This window comes from Dipteris shenzhenensis, chromosome 25 (genome assembly GCF_047967505.1).
Source record: "Dipteris shenzhenensis isolate YYH24624 ecotype China chromosome 25, Dip_SZ_1.0, whole genome shotgun sequence".
Taxonomy (NCBI): Eukaryota; Viridiplantae; Streptophyta; class Polypodiopsida; order Gleicheniales; family Dipteridaceae; genus Dipteris; species Dipteris shenzhenensis.
Window position 1 is genome coordinate 5,236,465 of NC_141620.1, and position 24,689 is coordinate 5,261,153.

The window sequence follows — 24,689 nt, forward strand, 5'->3', positions numbered from 1 at the left end:
TTTGATCCGGATGTTGGAGGATGGCTCATGTTGGGTTTTGGCATGGATATGAGGCGCGTCCGAGCTAGCTCAGGATTTGGCTAAGGGGCCAAGGGGTGGCACCTTACATACATGCTCCCTAGAATCTCTCTCTCTCTCTCTCTCTCTCTCTCTTTCCTTTTCCCTTCTCTCCCAATCTCTCTCTTCCTTTCCCTCTTCCCCCTTTCCACACTTCTATTTCCTTCTTCCTCTCCCTCTTCTTATCCCTCCCTCCTCCAATCTGCCCCTTGTCTCCTTCATTGCATTGGTATCAAAGCTCCGACCCTAGCGTTTGCCTCCCTCGACCCTGGCCTTTGCCTCCCCCGCTTCCACCTTTCATTCGACCCATCATCCGGACCGATGTCTATCTTGAGAAAGCACCTTGACACAACGTGCTGCCGTCCAAGCCCACACAATGTAGCTTAGAGAAGCAACAAGCTACGCAAACAAGTCCCAACACAAACAAGCCGCGAGCAATAGAGGACTCGAGCGGCTGCAGCCACAATGGCCCACACAATGACCAACTTCGTGAGAGACATAGGAGCTAACTATAAGCGATGGGTATCTATGCCAGAAATTGTTTCAATCCGGGAAAGGCCATTAAGTCTCAAAGGCCTACATTCGGATGCTCATAAGGTGAACGAGACCTGCCTCTTTTGCTATATGCTTACAGAGGCAAGTGTGCCTTGACGTGAATGGACGACTTGCCAACATCACAACTATCTCAACCGATTGACTTGCCTACCAGGAGTGCATTAGAAAAATGCCACGTGAGGCCTTCACCCGCGACTCCTATGATTCCCATCGTCCCAAGCTGCTCGTCAAAGTCGTCGCTGACCTCTCCCGTTCGACACCATGACATCCTTGACTCCTGTGACTCCTTGAGCCACCCGTCCTACTTGTTCTATTGATGCCACGCCCATGTGCTGCCCTCTACCCCAAATACGCAGCACCCATGTGCTGCGTCTGCCCCATTGTCCGTCGCACCACCATCACCGTCGCCTTCCTGCATATAAACCTTAGACTTAGGTCTTGATTAATTCCTAGGTTAGTTTTATCGGGGTTAGTAGGTTTGGTTAGGTTAGTTCCAGAGAGTTAGTTAGTAGGTTTGGGTCAGGTTAGTTGTGTTGAAAATGGGGAGAGGGTGAGAGACACTCAATCACAGGTTAGAGACAAGAGCTGAGGCACGAACTGATGTTGATAGATTGATTAATCATAGCAAGTACATGGCCTCATTTATAGGCTGGGCAAGCCTTATCTTTCCACACTGACACCTCATAGATGAGGTCACACACAAGATCCTGTAATCTAGGGGAGGAATCACACCTACCACATGAGGTGGCACAAGTGGCCTCAAGACTCTTCACACTCACACAACTGTAGGACACTCCTAGGACTCTAGGACCACACACACTAGGACTCCGATTCCAACAAACCCCCCTTCGGAGCTAGGGTGAGAAACTATGACATCATCCAGACTGTGCATCCCAGGCAATCTCAGAGGCAGAGACTCAAATCTGAGCATGGATGCATGACCAACTCATAGGTCTAGGGAGTACACCAACATCCTGGAACTCGGCCAAGCCTGATAAAGGAAAGACATCACAACCCCCCTGTCTCCTAACTGGGTACATGGAAATAAGTGGAGCATTTTATAGGACAAGGCACATAAAATGACAAATTATTACATCATTTTAGGGGGACTAGCCAAGGCAGAGTACCTAACACACATGACTCTAGAAAGCCCACTCTTCATCTATCACCTCATGGAGGGATAGACCAGAAACAGCAATAGTGCAGGCTTGTTCCTCATCGTCTTCGTCCTCGCTCTGCTCCGCAACCAGATTGGCATGTTCTTTGGCTTGTACCTTTGCCATCTTCTTGAAGCAACGATCCTCTGGATGGCCAAGCTTCTGACAGTAATTACATTTAAGAGGTTTTCCTTTCTTCTTGGGCTTATTCTTGAGAAAGAATGCTTTGCGAGATTCAAAGGAAGATTCTGCTTTCTCTGTAAGCCTACGGTCCTCATCAATGAGATGAGCTACCATATCTTTAAAGCTCATATTGCGGCTGACTCTTAGGACAACAAGGATCTCATTGTACTTGGAAATGTCTTCAATACTTGAGAGGAGTACAACAACTTGATCATCATCTTCAACAATGGCTCGGATGGCAGATAATTGTTGGAGAATTGACCCAAGATTGCTCAAGTGTTCATTGAGGGTTTCAGTTTCCTTCATCTTGAGCTTGAAGAGTTTTTGTTTGAGAAAGACTTTGGAATTATTGATCTTATTTCCAAACAAATTCTCTAATTTTTCCCAAACGTCATTTGCAGTCTTATCAAAATCCACATGGTGGATAAGGTTGTCAGCTAAAGCTAGGCCAATGATAGCCCTTGCTTTATCATTTTGGTTCTCCCACCAACTAATTCTAGCATCATCACTTTGGGGTTTTGGCTCCTTGCCATTGGTGATATTCCATATGCCTTCTCGCATAAGAAGAAGCCGGAGTTTCGTCTGCCAAGTTGGGAAATTGCTCCCTGAGAATTTCTCGATGAATGAGGAGTTTTTTTATGCTATCCATTGGTGGGAAGGTCTTAGCTGTTATTACAGCCAGTGTCTAAATCCCTTACAATGTTTACTCAAATTTTGCAAAAAAAGCCCCAAATTTTACATAGTAGAAGCTTCAATTATGCCAAAAGAAGACACAGCACAGAAAAGCCCTAAATTTTTGGGTTAGGGTTGCTGCAAAATTAGGGTTTGCAGAAAATTGGGGCTTTTCAAAATTTCCTAGAGCATAGTGTTCTAGCAATACTAGGGAAGCTTCAGACCATAAAAGCCCCAACAAATTCACCCAAAATGAGGCAAAATTCTTGAAAAGCGCAATTTAGGGCTTCGGGCTCAGAAATGGGCTTCAAGGTCAGGCTGAATCCCCTCCAAATGTGGCGGCGATTTTGGAGCTGGTGACAGCTTGAACAGTAAGAAAAACGAGCTGGAAATTGTTCATTTTTGTTCCCATTCGGAGGCCAAAAACAGGCTGGAATCCCAAGAATGGTGGCTCATTTCAGATGCAGGTCGTCTAGGAAAAGGGCGCATTCAGCAGCAATAACGACCATGCTTTCCTGCAGCATTTTGTCAATCTTCAGCTTCGAAAAATCAGATGAATCAGCAACAAACAGTCGGCTGTTTGGTGCAGATCTGGTCAAAATGGAGTTGAAGATGGCGGTGAAGCTCATGTTGGTGAAGTCCTTTCTTCAAGATCTTCAATGGTGAGGCTGTGACGTGCGAGTCGATGGCCACGGCCCTCACAAGGTTGTCAGTCGCCGGTACATGCGAGACGCCGCCAAATCATCGCAATGACACCTTCGCAGGAGCTGTCGCAGGTCATTGGGGCAGAATGCTGCTGCTGGAGATTGCGCAGATCAGGGGCGGAAGGAGGAGAGCTGAGAGACGGCAGCAGCAATGGGCAGAACTGAAGCGGCCATCAGGAATCTTGGGATAGAGACTGCGGGCAGAACTGGAACGGCCTGCTGGACAGCAACATGGAGATGGCGGGCAGCTCGGCTACCTCAAGGAGGAAGCGACATGGCTGGCTCTGATACCAACTGTTGAAAATGGGGAGAGGGTGAGAGACAATCACAGGTTAGAGACAAGAGCTGAGGCACGAACTGATGTTGATAGATTGATTAATCATAGCAAGTACATGGCCTCATTTATAGGCTGGGCAAGCCTTATCTTCCCACACTGACACCTCATAGATGAGGTCACACTTTCTCTCTCACAGGTTATTAGGCTGTTCAGATGCTAGATGCACCATGTTTCAGCAATTGTGCCATCTTTGGAAGAAATACAAAAGATGTACATGCTAGCATCCACGTATTGGAGCCCTATGTCGTCTTATATGTGAGAACTCTAGATCCAGGGGATGCTGAGGGATTAGAGAAACTCATGGAGTTGTTTGAGTCCAAACACAGCAGCTATAATGAAGACGATTTTCAGTTCTTCACATTTGGTAAGGACAGAATACCTAGAGATGCAATGCAAAGACAAATCATTGAAGCCAAGATGTTGGGTATATGGTAAAGCAAGCAATGCTTCCCTTGTGGACGAAAGTGGAGAGCAAAACATAATGCATCGTGCAAAACAAAACCCATGGGGACAGCTGGAACTCGAGATTATGAATGATGATCTTGCCAGGATGGATTACCAGCCACATGGCCCAGGAGGTGCCACAACACCCGAGGCAAAGGAATATATCACATTTCCTTTTGACCCCGATGGCATGCATGATGAAGTATGTCCTGTTTACAGCAGGGGGCCTTGGTGCCTAACCATCACCTACAATTTTGAGGACAAAATTGTTTTTGAGGAGGGATGGATGTAATGAAGGCCAAGATTGGACCAAGTTAGTGAGGGTTGGGCTAATTCCTCTAGGGGATGTTCAGGCCTAGAAAGGGCAAAAAGGAGAGTGTGTGGAGGGAGACTATAAAAGCCCACCTCCCCACCCTTTGTATTGACTTTTGATGTGACATCTAATCCTATCTACTCCCACCTCTTTCCTCCTACGTGCTCCCTACACTCTCTCTCTCCCAATCTCTCTCTATCTCTCTCTCTTTCCTTCTCCCTTCTCTCCTAATCTCTCTCGTCCTCTCTCTCTTCCTCCTTTCCACACTTCTCTCTCCTTCTCCCTCTTCCTATCTCTCCCTCCTCCAATCTGTCCCTTGTCTCCTTCATTGCAAGAGCGAGCCAAAGCTGAAAAGCTCTTGTAAATGCAGATGCAAGGGAGTGTGAATGTACCTAAAGAACGATGATCTCAATCCATCCTCGCCAAGGCAGTTCTATAGAGGGAGGGCCTTGGGCGCCTCCAAGAGCTCCTCATCAACGAAAGGGGTCTCCACATGTCTGCTCATGCTCAGCGAGACCAGTGATGGGATGTTGGTCTAGGCTTAGGACTACCTCCCGGGCTATAAGGACTTTGGGGACTCTTGGTCAGACTGAAACAATTGTTGATAGAAGGCAGTGAGCGGTCTTCTCTAGAATCTCCTGAGCGTTTGAGTGCATCTATTCGCTCTCATCTCGCAAACACTGTAGTGTATCCTTGTTGATGCTATGGCCAATGGTCTAGAAAAACAGTCTGGTAATCTTGTCTCCATGTTGGGCCTAGCGTGCCATGGAGGGGTGAGACAAGAACTCGGCCTTGCGGATCTCCATGGCTTGATGGTATATTTAGCGCTCTCATACTAGTCTGCTAGCCACTATGAGGCTGGGTCCTCCTCCCTTAGACTCTCTATAGAAGCGTTTCAGTGTGCTCTCTCTCTCTCTCTCTCTCTCTCTCTCTCTCTCTTTCAAAGATTGACGCCAATGAAGTGCTTGAAACTAGAGCTTCTCACTGCTCCTCTGAGTCACATCTATCTAGCATCATCATGCGTGCCAAAATACTTGTAGCTCCCCTTTTGTGCATGCCCATGTAAAATTTGTCAAGTCTTTGTAGTAGCATACCATGATGCTGTAGTTGCCCGAAGGAATAGCGAAGACTACCAGGGATTTTGGAGGACTCGCCTCTCTCTAAGGGTCACAACCACTGATCGTGAAGATGAACCGCTCTCAAGTACTCCGCTCGGTAGAGGGCATCGTTGAGGAGGCTCCACCTTATACTCTGGATTATTGATCTCTCTTCCAACACTCCAATAGGCTACATTTGGGAGGCTCTTTGTAAGACGCCTCCAGAAAGAGGACCGTTAATGTGATAAGGAGGGGGATAAATGTCCAGAAAGCGGATCCTAGAGTTTCCCATCCATAGCTATCCAAACCACATACCCCACGATAAGCTCTCCCTGATCAAACACATCTAGGGCTAGAGACCCCAGGCTACTGAAATGCAAAATCTCCCCTCTCCTACCCACCCATTGGGGATCACACCTCAGGTCCTCTCCGTTGGAGGAGGTAGCACCATTGCTTGATGTCCGCGGCTAAGAGCATGTGCTTCTGAATATCAACTGTTAGTGCCACCACAAGCCTTTGCAACTCCTTATGAAGTATCAGCTGCTAAAGTTGTTTCCGTGCTCAATCATGAATAGGTGTGCACACTCGAACTTATTTCCTATGTGTGGAAGCTGGTGTAACCGTTGACTTCTAAGATTTTAGACGAGGCTTGGATGGTGAGTAGGCCGTGTCCGTGCAATGGTGCGCGAGAGGCATGACTGGCTCTATGCCTATCTTTATTGTGTACTCATTTTAAAGGATATCTCCACGCCTAATTGACTGGTGCATTGGTTTAGTGGCTTATGTGTGCTTAGCGGATCACTTTGTTGAAAGGCCTGAGCTACTCTTGCAAACCTTAGAGGAGCACTTTGTTGCAAGGCCCAAGCCTCGCCTATCACGAGAGAAAACTAGCTATGTGTGATCCATAGCTCCTTCCCGCGCTATCTCAACAACCCCTCGATCATCCTGAACATATGATCCCTCATCATTAGATCAAAGAGCTGTGGAAGCAAAGTTGAAGCCCCAGAAAGGATGGGACGGGATCCAAAGTGTAGCAATGAAACCCCCTTTTCCACGGCTACAAGATTAGAATTGACACCTAGAATCTCAAGATAGTTCAAGGCTCCTAGCCACCAGAACTCATGTGGTAGGGACTGTCTTGGGCAGGGCTCCAGCTTTGGAGTCCAAGAGAAAGGAAAAGACTCCTATGCCAGCCCGAGGGGAGTCCTAGCTTGTGAGGAGGAAGGCTAGGCTTGAGACTACAAAGCTGCACTTTGGCCTGGGGTCTGGACAGATGTGGACGCAGAGTGGCTGGTTAGGTGGGGGGACGGGAGGGAGAGTTGGCGATTCAGGGGAGGGGTGAGGAAGAAGAGGTTGTGACAACATGAAGGGGGGGTGAAGAAGAGGCAAGGGGGATGGGACGGGGAGGGGCAGTGAGGGTCATCCCCAACTTGGGTGCAGTTGTAGTGGAGGGGGCCGGAGGGGGAAGGGGATAGGAGGCAATCAGAGGAGGTGGGAACAAAGATTAAAGAGGGGGTGGAGGAGGGAGGGCAAGGGAGTACCTTAGTGAGAGGGGGGGAGGGAGGCACCTCTCTTGAGCCTGAGCTAGATTGGACTCATGAACCAGTCAAGAGCCATGGGGGCAGTCGGTAGAGAATCAGGTTTGCTTGAAGATCGAAGAAGACCCCCCCCTTAGGTGTTTGCGATTGACCTGTAGGGGCTTCCTCAGCTTGCTCCTCCTGAGACGTGGGGTTTATTGAGGGTCTCACCAATTTTCAATTGGCGACATGCCCAGCAGTTGGTATTCGTTGTAGCTTCCTTGCTTGGTTTTCTTCGATCCACCTGAGTTTGAGCCCCCTCAAAAGGATCAACCCATGGAGTCTGTGTCTCATGCTATCGCCTATCTGTGCACGGAGGTATGGCTACATGATCCGTCCCATCTGTCTGCAGCAAAAACTTGCGTTGGGAGTCCTAAAACCTTGACCCTCTGATAGAAGGAGCCCCCATCCAAGGTCTCAAGAAAGATCTCCTCGAGGGGCTCCGGGTACTCCGCTATCACCTTGAGTCAAGGGACCCCATCATTGACCAGAATTGAGGCTGTTGTGGAGTGGACACTATGCCAAAGCACCCTCCGATACACGACAAAATGCAGCGATACTCCTTCGGAAGGTCGGGGAACCTGAGGGTCACTGGAAATTGTGGCACATGGTGCATCGACGAATCCAGGTCATCCACCGTGAAGCCATGGTACTTCGGTATGAAGAACACTAGATGTGGGCCGAGGAACAATTGGCTCTGCTCCACAAGGGCCTGGGGGAGCTCAGTTGGAGAAGAAAGAAGCCTCTCTTGTAGATGGTGACCTCCTGAATGTGGTCACCATCCAGCACCTAACTTGCGTGGATCCAATCTCTAATCTAGCTCCTTGTGGGCACGATGCCTACAATACATCCCACTAATGCTCTATCATGCAAAGACTGTATTGCAATATTCACCTGCTGCTTGTCCTCGAGACGGGGAAATCTGAATGGGTGTGGGGTTCGAGGGAGCTCCCATAAGTGCCCCTCTAGTCAGACCAAATGGTCTTCACCAGGTTTAAAATCCCCAAGGTGAGAAATTTACCCGTGCTGCCAAAAGGGAGAGGCAAAGGTAGGGATGGAAAAGGAAGAAAACAGAGAGGTGGATAGAGGGGAAGAAAGAGGAGAGACTGGGGGCTACAGCCACCGAGAAAAGGCTGTCTGGTTGCCCAAAGCCAGCAGAAGACAAGAAAAAGAAGGGCTGAGGAATCAAGACTGCTGGCCTGTCTCCTTAGTAGACAGCAAGGGAAAAAACCTTTGCTGAATGCCTGCAACTCAAGGGGGCAGCCTGAAGAAAGTGGCTAAAGCCCAGCAGCTCCAGTAGAAGGTGGGCAGACTGGAAAAAAGGGGCAACAGCCCCTCGGGCTGCCTGAATCAGGCCCCATGGGGGCAGCAGGGTCAAAGATGGTGGAGGGGAGAAGAAAAAGAGGGGGGGGGAAGGGGGGGCATGGCAAAGAGGAGGTGGAAGGGGGAGATGGGGGGAGGTTGAAGTGGTCAAAAGTGGGGCGGGGCAGAGGGGAATGGAGAGAGGGGTGGGGTGCAAATGGGCAGCAAGGGGGCTGGCGAGGGGACCTCATGGGAGCAGCAGGGCGGTTTTTTTTGTTTGAAGTCACACACAAACTCCCTACTCTCCTTTGTTATTTCACTTGTTTTATAAAAGCCTTAATTTGTAAGACCGGATAAATTCTAGTCTTATGAAAGTATATCATTATTACCATATCCTAGGCAGTGACCAATGTAATGTCAATAAGTGGGTTAGGGCACTTTTCCCTCATTAGAGGTTTTTTCCCCTAACCACAGTTAGGATCCCTAACTACAGTTAGTGGTTAGGATAAGGTTTTGTCACTTGGACAAAACCTCATCTTTGTATGTTTTCTATCTCATTCTATCAGACATTTTGCATTGCTCTCACTCTGTTCAGCCCTCTTGGTTCCTTCTTTTGGTATCAGAGCAAGCCCCACTCCTCTTCCGTACAGCCAGCCCACCGTACCATCGTACGGCAGCTTTCGTACCAACTGGCCGTACTGCCGTCACCTCCAATTGTCCATACAGGCTGCCTATATGTACTGTTGTTAGGCCGTACCACCGTACGCCGTACGTACCTGCAGTTCCAGCGCCGTACAGTTCGGTTAGCAACTACCATATGCCGTACGGTACTCTTCCGTACAGGCGTCGTACTTGCATCCCGGCTTCCGTACACTTGCACCAGCAGTCCTGTACACCTGCGTCAGTTGCTCCGTACACCTGCGTTAGCTATTCCGTTCACCTACGTCAGTTGTTCCGTACACATGCGCCAGCAGTTCTGTATAGGTTCTATCTGTTGGTCTTTTTGCAGGTTCTATTTGCTGGGTCCTTTGCAGATTTTGAAGTAAGTAGGTGCATTTGGGATTCAGCCAGTGTTTGGCTTGGATTCAAGCAAATTTTGGGGGCAGATTTGAGCATTGGGCATTTTGAAAAATTTGGGGCTTTTCTTGTATTTGTCCCAATTTCATCCCAATCTCACCCTGCAAATTGGGGCTTTGGTCTTGGACACCAATTTTACAAGATTTGGGGCTTTTGGACAATTTGTAGGTGTTTTGCAGGCAGATTTAGCAGAATTTCAGTTGGGTTTATGCTCTTGGGCTGTTGCATTTTGAGCCTTTGATTGGCTGATTTTTTGAGCAGTGGTCAGCTTGCATCTATATCCCAGAAGGGATTTGTGTTGTGCACCTCTAAATCCTAGGAAGGGATATTTCTTGTCACGTTTGCTGCATTTTGTTTTCTTTGGCAGTCATGGCTCATAACAATCCCAATGGAGTGTTTGGCATCCTCACACAGGAGTAAGTTGGATGGTACCAATTACTCTTTATGGAGTTTTATGATACACAATCTTTAAGTTGGCAAGCATTTGTGGGACTATGTCACTGGTGATGAGACAAGGCCAGAGAATGTGGTTGCACCTGCCACTCCTCCTTAACAAGGTGTAGGAAGGAGTAGAGGACAAGCTCAGGGTGCAGGACGAGTGCTAGGTGCAGTGATTACTGCAGTTGTGCCTCCTAGATAGGAACAAAAAAGGTGGGATTCATGTGATGCACAACCACTTTCAATAATCTCTCTTTCTGTCAAAAGGTTTATTACTCCGCACATTCGGTCATGCAAGACCTCAAAGGCAGCCTGGGATATTTTGGAGAGTATGTTTGCAGCCCGCAATGATGCTAGGGTCTCTTTCCTGAAGCGAGGGTGACTCAATGTCTGATCACCTAACCAAGCTTCAGGACTTGAGAGAGCAATTGTTGAATATAGATGAGATTATTCTTTGTCTTTGAGGGGGTGGCAACCCTCTCACTTTTCACGAGCTGATAGGACTTTGGTTGCAGGAAGAGCAAACCAAAGGGGCAGCATAAGCAGCTTGCTAATCAGCCTACACATCAGCATTAAGTTGATTCTGGACAGCCTTCTCACAAGGCTAAGATGTTGGAAAGGTCACCTCCCCATCTGTAAGCCCCCAAATGAGGAGAGCGTTGGGGAGAGAGACCTAGGGCAGAAGATGCCCAGAGAAGAGAGAGAGAGGGGGCTGCCACATGGGCAGCACCTCACAAGAGAAGAAGGCTGCAATAGATGGCGCGAATTACAGTGCAGATGGTGGGGACAGCAAGCCCTAGATCTGACCTGGCAGGGCGCGATGACATCAGCAGTGTACGGCGCTGCACACTTGGCTGGAGAGAACCTGGCAGAGGGCAGAACCAGCAGGCCTGGTAGAGCAGAAAATGGGGCTGACAGTGGGCAGTGGCATGCATTATATAGGCTGGGCCGTTGCCTAGATTGGAGGGCCAAAAGCCCTAGAAGTGTGGGCCAAAGGGCCCTAGTTTTGGAGCCCTTAAAGAGCTGCAGACTGGTCGGCTCAAACAGACCAGCCAGTCGGCCCATTTAGGGCTGGCTGGTCGGTTACTTCAAGGGGCCCTTGGGGGCCTATAAAAGCAGAGGCCAAAGGCCTTATTTCACATCCAACAGCTCAGCAGAAAAGGCAGCAGACAAGAGCAGCCAGAAGATACTTGGGCCTCATCCTGGAGGTGAAGGAGAGTAGAAGGTGTGCTGCAAACTGAGCTCTCAAGGGCTGAACCTTGGCTGTCTCTCAGGGCAGCAAGGTGTTGTGATCTGGACGGAAAGTCTACAAATGCTCGAGGTGAAGCACGCGGGCTCGAAGTCTAGAGAAAGCCAGCAGATAGGAGAAGGACCTTGTGGTAAGATCAGAGGACCACACCATTGGTGGGACTCTGGATCTATCTCTCTTGTATTGTGTCCATAGTTTTGGACGGAAATATATATTTTGGTGGTTTCTCTATCTGGATGGTTCATTGTCTATTGATGAGTCTGCACATTCTATGTGATGCATATTAAGTAAAGAAGTTTGTGATTCCACACCCACACCACACTGTGTGAGCTTCTGGGCATTACTATAAGTCTTCCGCTGTGTGTACCCTCTGTTGGGTTAATTTCTAACATGGTATAAGAGCCCAAGTAGGAGGCTCACATGTGCGGGAACCTGAAGGCAGGGACCTTGTTGAAGGACGACCCTGATTCAGAAGCTCTTGGGAATCAACTTCCACGACTAGAGGATTGTGCCCTTGCGAGAAGGAGGGTGACTTAGGTTCAGTCAGGTGCGTTCAGAGTTCTGGTCTACTGAAATTGAGTTTGGTTGACTTTGCTGTGTGGTATAAACAGCAGAGATGTCGACCTCTATAGCCTCTTCAGCCCCTGCTTTCCCTTCCTCCTCTCCCAGTTTTCTCTCTTTCACTATCCCTAACTTTGGAGAGTCTGGGAAACTGGACGGGACTAATTACCCAATCTGGAAAGTGAAGATCCGGAGTCATTTAGTGGCTCGGAAGTTGTGGAAGCTGACCACGGGAGTGGAGGCGAAGCCAGAGGACATAGTGGATAGGCAAGGGAAGATATTCATGGCAGTAGACAGAGAGGAGCTCGAAGCTTGGGAAGACAGAGATGCCCATGCCTTGGCAATAATCATAGGGACTACGGCGGACTCCGTTCTTCCACATATCCAGCTGGTTGAGACGTCAGAAGAGGCGTGGGCCACCTTGAAGGATTTGTACGAGACAGACAACACCTCCCGGATTTTGCTTCTTCAGCATCAACTCTATAATCTTGATATGGAAGAAGGAGATATGGTACATAGCTATTTGACGAAGGTCAAAGTGGTGAGGGATCAGCTGGCTGCAGTTGGTCAGAAGACAGACTCATGCCATTTGGCCTTGATGGTACAGAGGAGGCTACCTCGGACTTTCAAGAGTTTTGTTACGACTGTGACAGCAGGACAGAGGACCAAACCTCTGACGATTGAGGAGTTGGGTCCATTACTGCTACAGGAGGAAGCTCATGAGAAGCTCTACAACGAGGACAAAGACGACAAGGCGATGCTGGCGAAGGATTCCGCTGGCAAAGGAAAGGGCAAGCCTAACAGTGGCAAGTCCAAGAAAGACGACTTTGACGACGAGGGGACTTCTAAGAGGAATTAGAAGAAGAAGTGCTTCTACTGTGATACGCCAAGGACTGCAAAAAGAAAAAGGCGGATCAGAAACACAAAAAGGAGTCTGACTCATATTGACTCAGATTCAGAGAGAGAGGCCAAAGCAAATGTGGTAATCAAAGAGTTGTTCCTAGTGACATCACCGAGTGTTACCGAGGTCAGATATGTTGATCCAGAAATCACAGTGAGGATGTCTAACATAGAGATGTGGGTCGACGATGAGTCATATGCCTTTGTGAAGGTGAAGGACAGCATGGAGCGCTTGGTACCTTCCAGGTGCGTGGCTGTTGACACTAACACGAGGGTGGATTCCATAAGCCTATGCCTTTTTTACTTGCATTTCTGATTTTTAGGTGGCTGCTCCGGATACTACAGCCACATCTGAGGATGACTCTTATGCTTTTTTGACTTTCAGTTATGACCCTTATAAGGATACATGCACCTTCAATGTCAATGAGACATTGAATAATTGGTATTTTGATAGTGGTGCCACTAAACATATCACTTCTAGGAAGTGTTTGTTTGATTCTCTGCATCCACCACCCGTTGGAAAAAGGGTGTCTTGTGCAAATGATTCTTCTTATTCAGTTCGTGGCATTGGTGAGATTGTGCTTACAGCCACAGATAGCACAAATTTCAGAATTCATGATGTGCTGGGAATCAAGAAAAATTTGCTTTCAGTGTCCTCTCTCAATATTAGAGGATTTCAGGTTGTCTTTAAAGATGACAAGTGTGCAGCTCAAGACATAGAAGATGATTATGCCTTGAGACTATTTGGCACACTGTTTCGTGGTCTTTTTTAGTTTGATGTTTTGGAAAAAAACCCGGATCATGCACTTGTAGTTTCTACTCCCACTGTTGCTATGTAGAATGCGAAGTTATGGAATTCCAGATATGGGCATATGAGTTATGGCAGCTTAATGACATTCAAAAACATGCTATGGTTGATGCTTTGCCTCCCTTGGAGTCACCTCCTCCTCATGCCTGTGAAGGGTGCATACTTGGGAAGATCCATAGGTTTCCCTTCAAAAGGATGGTGCAGTAAGAGCTGTTCGAAAATTACAGCTCATTCATAGTGATGTCTGCGGTCCCATGAGGACTCCTGCATTGGGTGGTTATCTATATTATGTCACATTTATTGATGACTACTCAAACTACTATTGGGTCTATGTTTTAAAGAAAAAATCAGATGTGCTTAAGCATTTTTGACACTTGTGGCAAAGGTTGAGAATGAAACAGGACTCAAGGTGTAGATACTACGCACAGATAGAGGGGGGGAGTATATGTCTCATGAATTTGAGGCTTGTTTGAATGAGAAAGGCATCACACATCACCTTACAGTGAGGCTCATCCTTCAGCAAAATGGCAAAGTTGAGTGGAAGAATAGAACTTTTATGGAGATGGATAGATACATGCTCACAAGCAAAAAGTTGCCTCACAGGTTTTGGCTTGAGGGTCTCATGTGTGTCAACTATGTTTTGAATCGGGCTCCCACAAAGGCTTTGAAGACAAAGACTCCCTATGACGTTTGGCATGGGAGAGAGCCTTCAGTGGAGCATTTTTGTGTCTTTGGATGTGTTGCATATGCACATGTGCCTGTTGAGTTTCGACATAAGCTGTCAGACAAGGCACTTAAATCAGCATTTACAGCAAGCTCCTCCTGTTCCACATGCCCTGATTCAGCCACCGGATGATTTAGCTCCTCAACAGGCAGTGGAAGATGTTGTCAGGCAAGAGATTACAAAAATACACGTAGCCAAAACTGTTCTGAATTGGCTGCTCCAAACTTTCAAGAAGAGTAGGCTTGATGCTCCTTTGCCTGGCAGAACTTGTAGTGTAGCAAGACACGAAGGGGGAGCTCATTCTGTTGGATCAGCTTATGCATGTACTCTTTTTTATGAGGAAGAGCGTGATACTTTTGAAGAAGCCAAAGACAAAGTGCATCGGATGAATGCCATGCAAGATGAGTTGCAGTCTATTGATAAAAATCAGACCAGGAATCCCGTGGATTTGCCACCAGGAAAGAATGCCATAGGTACCAAATGGGTTTTCAAAGTCAAACGAAGGCCAAATGGGTCCATTGACAGGTGCAAGGCACGGCTGGTTGCAAAAGGCTATGCTCAGAAGAAAGGCATAGATCATGAGGAAACATTTGCTCCTACTTCCAGGATGACCACTATTAGATCAGTTATTGCTATGGCTGCACATTTTAATTGGAATGTTTATCAGTTGGACATAAAAACAGCTTTTCTCAATGGAGACTTGTTGGAAGAGGTTTATGTCAAGAAACCTCTTGGCTTTGAAATTTCAGGTAATGCACATAAAGTTTGCAAGCTGAATAAAGCTTTGTACGGGCTGAAACAAGCCCCATGCGCATGGTACTCCAAAATTTGATGCCTTTCCGACCAGCAAGGGGCTTCATAACAGTCCAACTGAAAGTACCCTCTACATCAAGAAGGATGAGGGGGATATTTTAGTCATCATTCTTTATGTAGATGACATGCTACTCACAGAGTCAAATGAAGAAAAAATTGCAGATTTCAAAGCTGAATTGAAAGCTACATTTGACATGTCAGATTTGGGCATGTTACATTTTTATTTGGGAATCCAGTTCATACAAGAGAGACATGGCATCATTATGTCTCAATCCAAGTATGTGCAAAAGCTCTTGAATCGGTTCAACATTCAAGATTGCAAGCCTACAGCCACTCCCATGGAGCCAGGGCTGAAGCTTACTATGTATGATGCAGGTGAATTAGTAGATGCCACACTCTACAGCCAAGCTGTAGGATGCCTCATTTATTTGTGCAATACATGGGCCGATATTCAGTTTGCAGTATCACAAGTAAGCAGATATATGCACAGCCCAAAGATAGCACATTGGCAAGTTGTAAAACACATCTTCCGTTACTTGCAAGGCACAAAGTCTTATGGCTTGATGTTTCCGAAGGGAAGTGACTTGCAAATACATGCTTACAGTGACTCAGATTGGGCTAGAGACTATGATACCAGGCAGTCCACAAGTGACAATTGTTTCTTTTTGGGACATGCTTGCATTTCTTGGTTGAGCAAGAAACAAGCTACTGTGGCTACCTCCGCGTGTGAAGCTGAGTAGAGGGCAGCTTTAACCGCAACATTGAGTGTGTTTGGCTGCGTCGTTTATTTGCTGATCTTCATCTCTCATTGGAGGGTCCTTCTCCCATTCTCACTGAAAGTTTGAGTGCTACAACAGTGGCCAAGAATCTTGTGTTTCATGCTCGCAAGAAGCACATTGAGGTTCACTATCAATATGTAAGAGAGAAGTTGCATGCAGGGGAGATCAGTATGATCTATGTGTCAACACATGACGATGTTGCATACATCTTTACCAAAGCACTTCCACGTGAGAAGTTTGAGGCATTTCGCAGTGCTGTGATTTTATTTCTTTGTTTATCATCACATTGGCATGGTAGGGGGGTGTTAGAATTATTGCCATATTCTGGGTTAGGGGCACTTTTCCCTCATTAGAGGTTTTACCCTTAACCACAGGTAGGATCCCAAACTACAGCTAGTGGTTAGGATAAGGTTTTGTCACTTAGACAAAACCTCATCTTTGTATGTTTTTCTGTCTCATTCTATCAGAAATTTTGCATTGCTCCCACTCTGTTCAGCCCTTTTGGTTCCTTCAAAAATTACATACTCACCCTTAATTGTCTTTGAGCCCCTTCTAAAAGTTTGACTCCCTTCTTCTTAAAAACTCATATTTATAGTATCTTAAATGTATCATAGGCTTGCCTAGATCCTTTGAATGTATTCATGTACATCTTGTTCAAGTACCTAAGTTGTATTCATATTATTTAAAGTCCTGAGTTCAAAGTAGACTTCATATGTAACATGCAACGGGTAATGATATTGATAAAGACCTTTAAGCCTTTAGCGAGTCTTCTTGAATATACACCACAGAGAGGGGAGTAGGGGAAGAGAAAAGATAGACGGAGATCAAGGAGCCGACAACCGATTGGGTTCTTGTACCCACCAAGGGCCCTCCCCTGCAATGTATAGGAGAATTTGCTTTAACTTGGAGAACTAAAAATTCAATGCTAAAAAACACGTTTCAAGGGAGCAAGGGATTGCAGCTAGTTAGCATCATATTTCGTACATATTCAACAAACTGAAACAAGATTTGATTGCACAGGGTTTTCAGAACAGAGGCATAATACACCATGTCATTGCTCATCTCAAATCATGATCTACAACATCAAAAGTCACTAAAGACTAGCTGCAATAGTAAGACATGTGATTGCTGAAGCATGACCATTGGCTACAATTATGGCCACATCCTGATTTTTGGTTGTATATGAATCTAGTGGTGATTACTTGAGGTGTTGTGTGATACAAAAATCGTGACATGAGTGGAACAGGTCTGAAGGGCATGGGGAGAAAATGTGAGGATGAGAAATTATGAGCTATTCGCATGAGAAGGGGCCTATGCTCTTTGAGTAGTTTTGTTTTAGAATGCCTCTCACTTACATGAATGAACTGAAAGGTCTCATTTCTATGCTCTTTTCAAGATTCATAATTTAGTATTTCATTTTTGAAATGAGGCTTATGAATTGGTCTAGCGACATTAAGCAAAAGGTGGTGACCCCTTCTCTTTGGGCAAGAGGGAGAGGATGCCATGCTTGCTAAAGGCTTGAGTTCAAAAAATGAATACCCTCAGAATTGATATTGTTTTCTGGGCTGCTGGTGTAGTTTGTCCATTAAGGCCTTGAGTGTTTCAAAAGGCAGGTGCAGGCAGGAAAAACTATGTTTAGGTGGAGGAAAACATTAGGAAGACAAAAAATTCTAATGCTGATATATAATTGTATTATTTGAAGAAGATGATCTTTACAATGGACCATCATTCTTAATTTTCTTGTTACGATCTTTCTTAGTTTTGTATCAGTAAGCTGAGCGGTTTCTCATTGTTATTGTGTTTGAAGCTGTAAGTTCAAATCATTGACGTACTTTCATGTGCCTTGCTTTATAGATACTCTCGTGGTGGGGAATATTTGTTGCAGCAACTCCAATACTCAGGGGTGGTGAGTGGGCAGTCATTGCTGGACCAGTATTCATCACAATTATTATATTGTTTTTAAGTGGCATTCCTTTGCTTGAGGTAGGCATCGTTTTCTCCTATGGTTTGGCCAGTAACATCCTTTTTATATTCTTATATCTGATGATATTGTGAGCTATTAATGAAAAGCTGTTCATTTGAATCTATTTTTTCAGGCATCTGCAGACAAGCGGTATGGAGGTAATCCAGAATATAAAAGATATAAAAGAAGGACAAGGTACTTTGATGTGTCTTGTGTGATGATCTCAGCTAAAAGACCAGTGGTCTCATGGTTTCAGAAGATGCTGTAGTTCTGTATTGGTAACTTTCAGGTCTGCGGTGGCTTAAATAGCACTGGTTAGCATTGAAAGTGGCTAAACTGACCCAATGGAATCAATGTAGATTTCTAGAAGCATGGCCATGTGTAATGCAGGCCAAAAGTGGGTCAAGTTAGTGGGGGTTAGGATAATTAGTATTTGGGGTGTTTGCAAGATAGAGGCGTCTAAAGGGCTAAGGAGGTACTATATAAGTACCATCCTCTCATGTACAAGGACACCTTTTGATGTGACATCTAATCCTATCTAATCCTACCTCCTTCCTCCTACGTGCTGCCTACACTTCTCTCCCAATCTCTCTCTATCTCTCTTCCCCTCACTCCTTTCCTCTCTCTTCCTCTCCCTCTACCCCTTTCCCTCCTATCTCTCTCTCTCTCTCTCTCCTCTTTCCTCTCCCCTCTCCTCTTCCCCCTTTCCTGCCATCTTTGGCCCTTCACCAATTCAGTCCCTGCCCCCTTCATTGCATTGGTATCAGAGCCCTTTCTTGGGCCTGCTATTCAGAAGAGCAGGAATACATTGCTACGTGTGGTATCCAAGGAGCAGGTCCACATGAGCAGCCAAGAAAGTGCATCGATTTCGAGCTGTTGACAACCCAAAACCTTGGCGATTTGACGTAGAGGTGTGGAGGTGGACGGGCTATTCGACAGCCCCTTGCTCACACCTTGCTATTCGACAGCCCCACGACAATTCCATCGAGACGGGCTATTTGGTTCTCAGACCATCGAGACAAACAGCCCGAGGACAGGCTATTTGGTAGCCCGATCTAAAAGTCGAAGGACCTGCCGACCTGCAGTTCCGATGGGCTATTTGGTTCCCCCGACCTGCCGCCATGCTCGGGGTCGCTACGCCCATGCTCTGCCGTGGATACCCTGCGCCGCCCGTCACCGTTAGCTGCCGGCGTCATGCACCATCGCCAGTGCCTTCCGCCTCCGCCCACACCACCAGTCTGTGATCGTCACGACGCCAGCCAACAAAGTTTAACCAGGGTTAGTTTAGTTAGTGGGTTAGGTTCAGGTTTAGGTTTAGTTAGTTGGACCTAGGTTATGTTAGTGCTAACTAGGGTTAACGGGATGGTTAGGTTAGACTAAGTCAGTGTACTAACTGTCATAGAGGTCTTAGGTTAGTGCTGTCCTAACAGTCCTAAGTGACATAAGGACCTCCCCCTACCCAAAAAAGAGCAGAGAAGGGAATACTTTATGCATGTTCAAACTTCTATGTGCCCACAAGAGAGAATTGTGCCAATTCTGGAGAACAGACAAACATAGAACAGCCCAAAATATCTCAAAGTTTATTGCACAAACTGAGCCAAACACTTCTTACAAAAGGCTCCCAGGGATCCCAAACATGCAGCAATACGGATGCTCTATGGTGAGCACATGTGCTGCTCCTACCTCTGTCCTTGGACTCTTCAGGTTTGGTGCTCTTCAATGAGCTTCAGTCATCATTGTACTGCGAGTTCCTCTGACAGCACCCTCCAGCATACATGTGCTCTCCTACTGGCTGTAGTGCACCAGGTGATGTGGGGCCCAACAAAGGTGAGGGATGCCTCCAAACTGACCTAATGATAGACCCCCACAATGGGGCTTTTATAGGTGAAAAACTATTGGCGATGGGCCAGTCTGTCAGCCCCACCTGTCTAGGGTTGGGCTGACCTGACCTAGGGCATAATGACCCCACCTGCACCAAACCCTGCTCAGGACTGCTGAGTTGCAGTCTGTAATATTGCTGATCTGCAGGCTTCCCTGGCCAATTGCTGACGTTTTCTTCTGGCCCTGCCAAAGGGATGCCCCAAGAAGACCCGCAATTGCTGCCATACTGCTTATACCTGCTATCTGGAGTTCTGTACCTGCTGCTGCACCAGTTGTCCTGTTCTGGCCTCCGTACATGCTGCTGTACCATCCGGGTGTGGCAATGTCATTCTCTGCCCAGGTCTGCCCTTGTGGCATCTTCTACTCATGCCCACATAACAGACTCTCTTCCCCCCTATGCCTACATTAATACATGTCCATGTGCTCTCCTCATATGGGGTTTACAGGTAGGACAAGGGACCTAATTTTCCAACAAGAGTGACTTTGCTCTCTTGGCTGCTTTAGCAGAGATAATGTATTAAACTCTTGGAGGCTACTAGGATCAAGACTTTTGGACAACCAATTTGGCCATGGAATTGGAACATGGTTGGAAACGCCGGTGGGTCCCCATTCTACTGATCCTCAAGCTCTAGTTTTTCATGAGGGACACCATTCCTCCTTTTCTACTCCCTAACTATACAACAGAGGCTGCTTTGCTGAGGCTTATTGATGAACCTGAAGGTGATGTCTAAAATAAGGGGGAATGGGGCCTTTATAGGCCGATGTTCTTCCCCTTGAAGCAGGCCAACCGGGACTTAGGCCACTTCTCTAGGCTCATGTGGATACTGAATTGTGGGTCTTGGCCATAGGCATGGCAGACTGGCAAGCTAGTTTGATGCCTCCCTTTTGGAGGGCATGCCCAAGGTATAGGACATGGATGTCTGCTGGGCTTCTATGTGCTTGGAAGTGAACTGGATGATCTCTACCGCTGGGTGGTGAGTTGCAGATGGTAATTCTTGTAGTTCGGTTCCTATTCTCTAGTTTGGTGTTTGTGAAGATGATTGGGGTAGCTGGCTCCAGGAGGGAGTTGTCTCGTCTAGACTGTATGTGCAGATGCGCAGAACTGAATTGGGCAGAGCTTTGCTAAGCTCGAGGTTGTTGAGGTTTTAGCAGTGTGGTGCGAATGCCTAGAGCGGACAATCTTGGAGAGATTGCATATTGTACAACCCATCAGCCTGCATCGATGCCATATGAGCTTGTTTGCTGCTGTTGCTGATGACATAACCCGTTGCTGCTATCCACATGTCTTCTACATCTACTGCCATGTAGGCAGATCCATGACATGGTCTGGAGCATTCTGATGATATTGAAAGCATCCTCCAGCCAACTTCTTTAAACAAGGGGATGAATATTCACTGAATCTAGTCTGTGGATACATTGTTTCAAGCATAAAGCTCATATGTAGGTATAGAGAAAGTGAAGATAATTGAAGGGACAAGAGTAGCTTTGAGGAGAAGCATAGAGTGCTGTATTTGTTGGAATAGGACTGGTCACCTCCTCACTTGTGAGCCGCCATATGAGGAGTGCATCGGGGGGTTGGATCATAGAGGGGTCCCACAGAGGGGGGTGGGTGGGTTTGCAACCCAGTCATGGGTTGTCCCTTTCATGTTGACACCATCTCTTTCCATCAAGCTCATATGCAAGCAAGCTCCAACTACCAATAGAGCTAGACACTAGCTTGTGTGGCTCCGGCATGTGTTGGGCTCAGAAGTACAGCTTATGTTTTTTATGAAGTATGAGTGCTTCTTGGTTCTTTCAAATCATCTTAGTGCTTTAGCACCAAAAGGTTGAAAGAATGCTTTTACTGCCTGATAGGGTAAATTGTGATTATTTTGCAGGTGACTACTTTAACACTGATGCTTGACAAGACTCTGCAAATCCCTGCTTTGAAATGATATAAAATAATATCGCTCATGAGACCTGATTTCGATGTTAAAAAGGTCTATAAGTGCCAAGTTGGTCTTGCTGAGTTTTCCATTACATCCCTTTGCCATGAAATTGATGCCAAGTTATATGCTTGTGGCTCTTGCCGACCATATGATCGTCTTGTCTATGGCATCGTATTTTTACCACCATGCAAATTATATGCTTGTTTGTTTTATTCATAAGGGCTTCAGGATTTTCTTGCCTTCTAGCCTATTGAGATAAGGAAGTCACAAAAGGCCATGGGATATGCAATACCAAAGGCTCCCTTTCAAAGGCTTGTGAGGGAGATCTATGATGACAATCAGTTAGGTTATAGATGGCATAGGTCTGCAATGTTTTCCCTCTAAGAGTCAGCTGAAGATTGGATGATAGAATTATTCTAGGATAGCATGATTGTTGCTATTCATACCTATAGAGTCACCTCGATGGTGAAGGATTTTGAGACACTAAAGAGAGATCGCTATAGATACGACATACTCCTTCATCCTTGCAATTGGGTGGACCTAGAAATGAGGGATATTCTATTTGTGCCACCAGCAAGGAAACCAAAGGATGAAGGGATACATATAGAGGAGGTTGCACACAACAAGGACACAAGGGGCAAGACTGCTTACTTCATTTCTGTTTAGTAATGTCTGCCTATGTGGTAATTTGGTTGGTTTCGATTGAACTTACATCTGCTTTATGCTAGCTAGTCTTATGCTGGATGGCCCTTGTCTTGGGACAGCCTTCAATATGTGCTTAACATATGGTTGCTGCTGTGTGCAATGGTTGTCTATACAGTGATGCCTTGAAGTCCACTACAATCTGTGTTGCCAATTTTGACTAACAATATGCCATTTCACCTTGGATCTGTTCCATATCGAAGTACAGGAAATTGCCAGGCTCAAGCTTCTGCTTCTGCCAGTAAGAATCCCCATGTCTATACACCCTATGCGGCACAGCAATAACTCGTTGCCACTTTATTTGTACTTCTCAAAAGGGGACATTAGGGGGGCAAGGAGCTCCAAGTGCAGTCCAATCCCTTGTGTGATGTTGAAGCTGGACACCACTCCCAATCAGCAGTTTGCATCAATAAACTCAGGCCAGGGTGGTGTCCATCAGTAGAGTGGATTTTTTTCCTGCTTGTTTTCTCATGGCCAGCATTATTAACTTTTCAGTCTTGGTTAAAGATGCAATACATTATATGGCAAATCAAGGGTGTAGGGAAAGGACATTCTTAACTTCATTCATTCAACAGGAATAAAGGTGGGTTGATTTCTTTTGGTGTTGATTACCTATGATCTGTCAGAGCTAGTCCAAAGGGCTACTGCTCAGTGAACAGATTAGCATCGAAAGAACAGTCTGATATCCAAAAGACATTATTTACGATATTTTTAAATCGGGCCTTTCACCACTTGGGTAGCACTTTCAGTGGTTGGTCTGCTGGGGAAGGGCTTTGAAAAACCAAGAAAAAAACATGTGATTTTAAAGTGGACTTAAAGGATTCCTCATTTTGAATGTAAATTTTACAGTGGACTTCTGGGATTCCTCATTTTGAATTGAAATTTTTAAGTGAACTTCAGGGATTCCTCGTATTGAATTGAATTCTGACTAATCTTTTTTTTTTGGGGAAGGAATTCTGACCCATCTTGTACTTGATAGTGTCAAATCTTTTTCTATCAATTGCTTCTAACATCTTTGTCACTCGTTGCAGCCCTCTCGTGCCATTGCCACCATTTATTTATGGGAATTTTCCTGGATGGTTCAAGACAGTCTTTCTCTTTGAGTTTCCATTTTACACCAAGAAATCATCAGCTGGTGAGGAGAACCCGCAAGCTGAAAGGACAGGAGACTCATAACGATGGTTCTTTTGTTGTCTGTTTAGAGCAGCCTTTATGTTAGCATATGGAGATATGAGCACTCTAAGAAGTGTGTGTAAGCATGCAATTCTGAGTGAACAAACTTTGAAGGGAGGGAAGCTTGCTGTTCGAATATTGTATACTTTCTTTGATAACTGTGCACTGGCTGTTTCTTTGGAACCTCTTTTTTCATACTGTACTCAATTGGCATATTTTTCGATGCTGATTTTTTGCTACTTGTATTGTTGTTGGCAGAGTGAAAATTAATTGCAAGTTACAGAGCAAAATTCTGTACGTCCTCTAAGAGCAAAGTTTGGGGATGATGTAATTATATGAACATTCTTGAGCATGTACATTTATGATCAGGTTTCCTCGAGTTGCTTAGCATTTAGAAAAGAATTTAAGGTACAGGTTTTAAAATGTAGGTTGCTAGTGGAACACAATCAATGCTGAGTCTCGTGGAATGTATCAAACGCTGCCAATTCTAGATTATGGATGCTTGAGCGAGCTAAGATGCTGACTCTTCCTCTCCTAAAGTGACCAATTTGTAACCCAAAGAGTCATCTGATTGTTTCTGCTCTGAGTGTTGCAAATGTTTTCATGGGATGATGGATGCATACATAAGCACCACTAATTTAGCAGTCCTTTTCATTGCTTTACAAGATCACGTGTGCATCTATCTTTACATTTAGAAAAGGAAACAAACGAACTAACAGCTTTCTTTTGTCCCCCTAGTGTTATTTCATTTGTGCTTGTAATTCTTTCTTATGGGATGTTGGAAGGCACTGTGAAACGAAGAATATAGATGTTTTTGTTAATGTCTGTGTCACTTTTGGAATGCGTTGAAGCATTTGATGGCTGTCAGTCATGGCAGAATCATTGTGCCAAGAGAAGCTTTTGTAAATGAGAAAATGACAAAATGTAGGGATAAGAACTAGCGTGACCTTATGCAGGAGAATGGTTCCTCTTAAGTAAGGTATGGAACAGTAACAAGCAAGGGCAAAATCTATTTCTCTAGAAAATATAAAAAGTACTTTGATACTAACAAAATCACTACTTGCAAAGTTTCTTCTCTCAAATTACATTCAGAGCTTGCTTATAAGATTGTTCAAGTTGTAAAGGGTGATCAACTAAATTTGTGCAGTCCACTAGTTTTTCCAATGGATATGCATTACTTAACTTCAAAACCTGTGTTTCATCATGTTGCAGTAGCATCAAACATGTATTTTGTTATATGAATGATAGTGCAAGAAAAATTTGTATAAATGTTGGTTCCAAATGAAAACATTCAA

General features: G+C 45.7%; 1 protein-coding gene across 2 annotated transcripts in view; it reads left to right on the forward strand.

The window, feature by feature from the left end:
• The window catches only part of LOC147885349 (uncharacterized), a 36,263-nt gene extending 12,280 nt beyond the window's left edge, over positions 1 to 23,983 (forward strand). The window contains exons 7-10 of one of the 2 annotated variants that reach the window (XM_087396900.1): positions 17,602 to 17,730; positions 17,844 to 17,905; positions 23,253 to 23,356; positions 23,653 to 23,983. In XM_087396900.1, the coding sequence (XP_087253026.1) occupies positions 17,602 to 17,730; positions 17,844 to 17,905; positions 23,253 to 23,356; positions 23,653 to 23,657 (300 nt within the window). In that variant the 3' untranslated portion in view covers positions 23,658 to 23,983. The other variant, XM_087396899.1, reaches the window with a different exon arrangement.
• Positions 23,984 to 24,689: the final 706 nt, after the last annotated feature.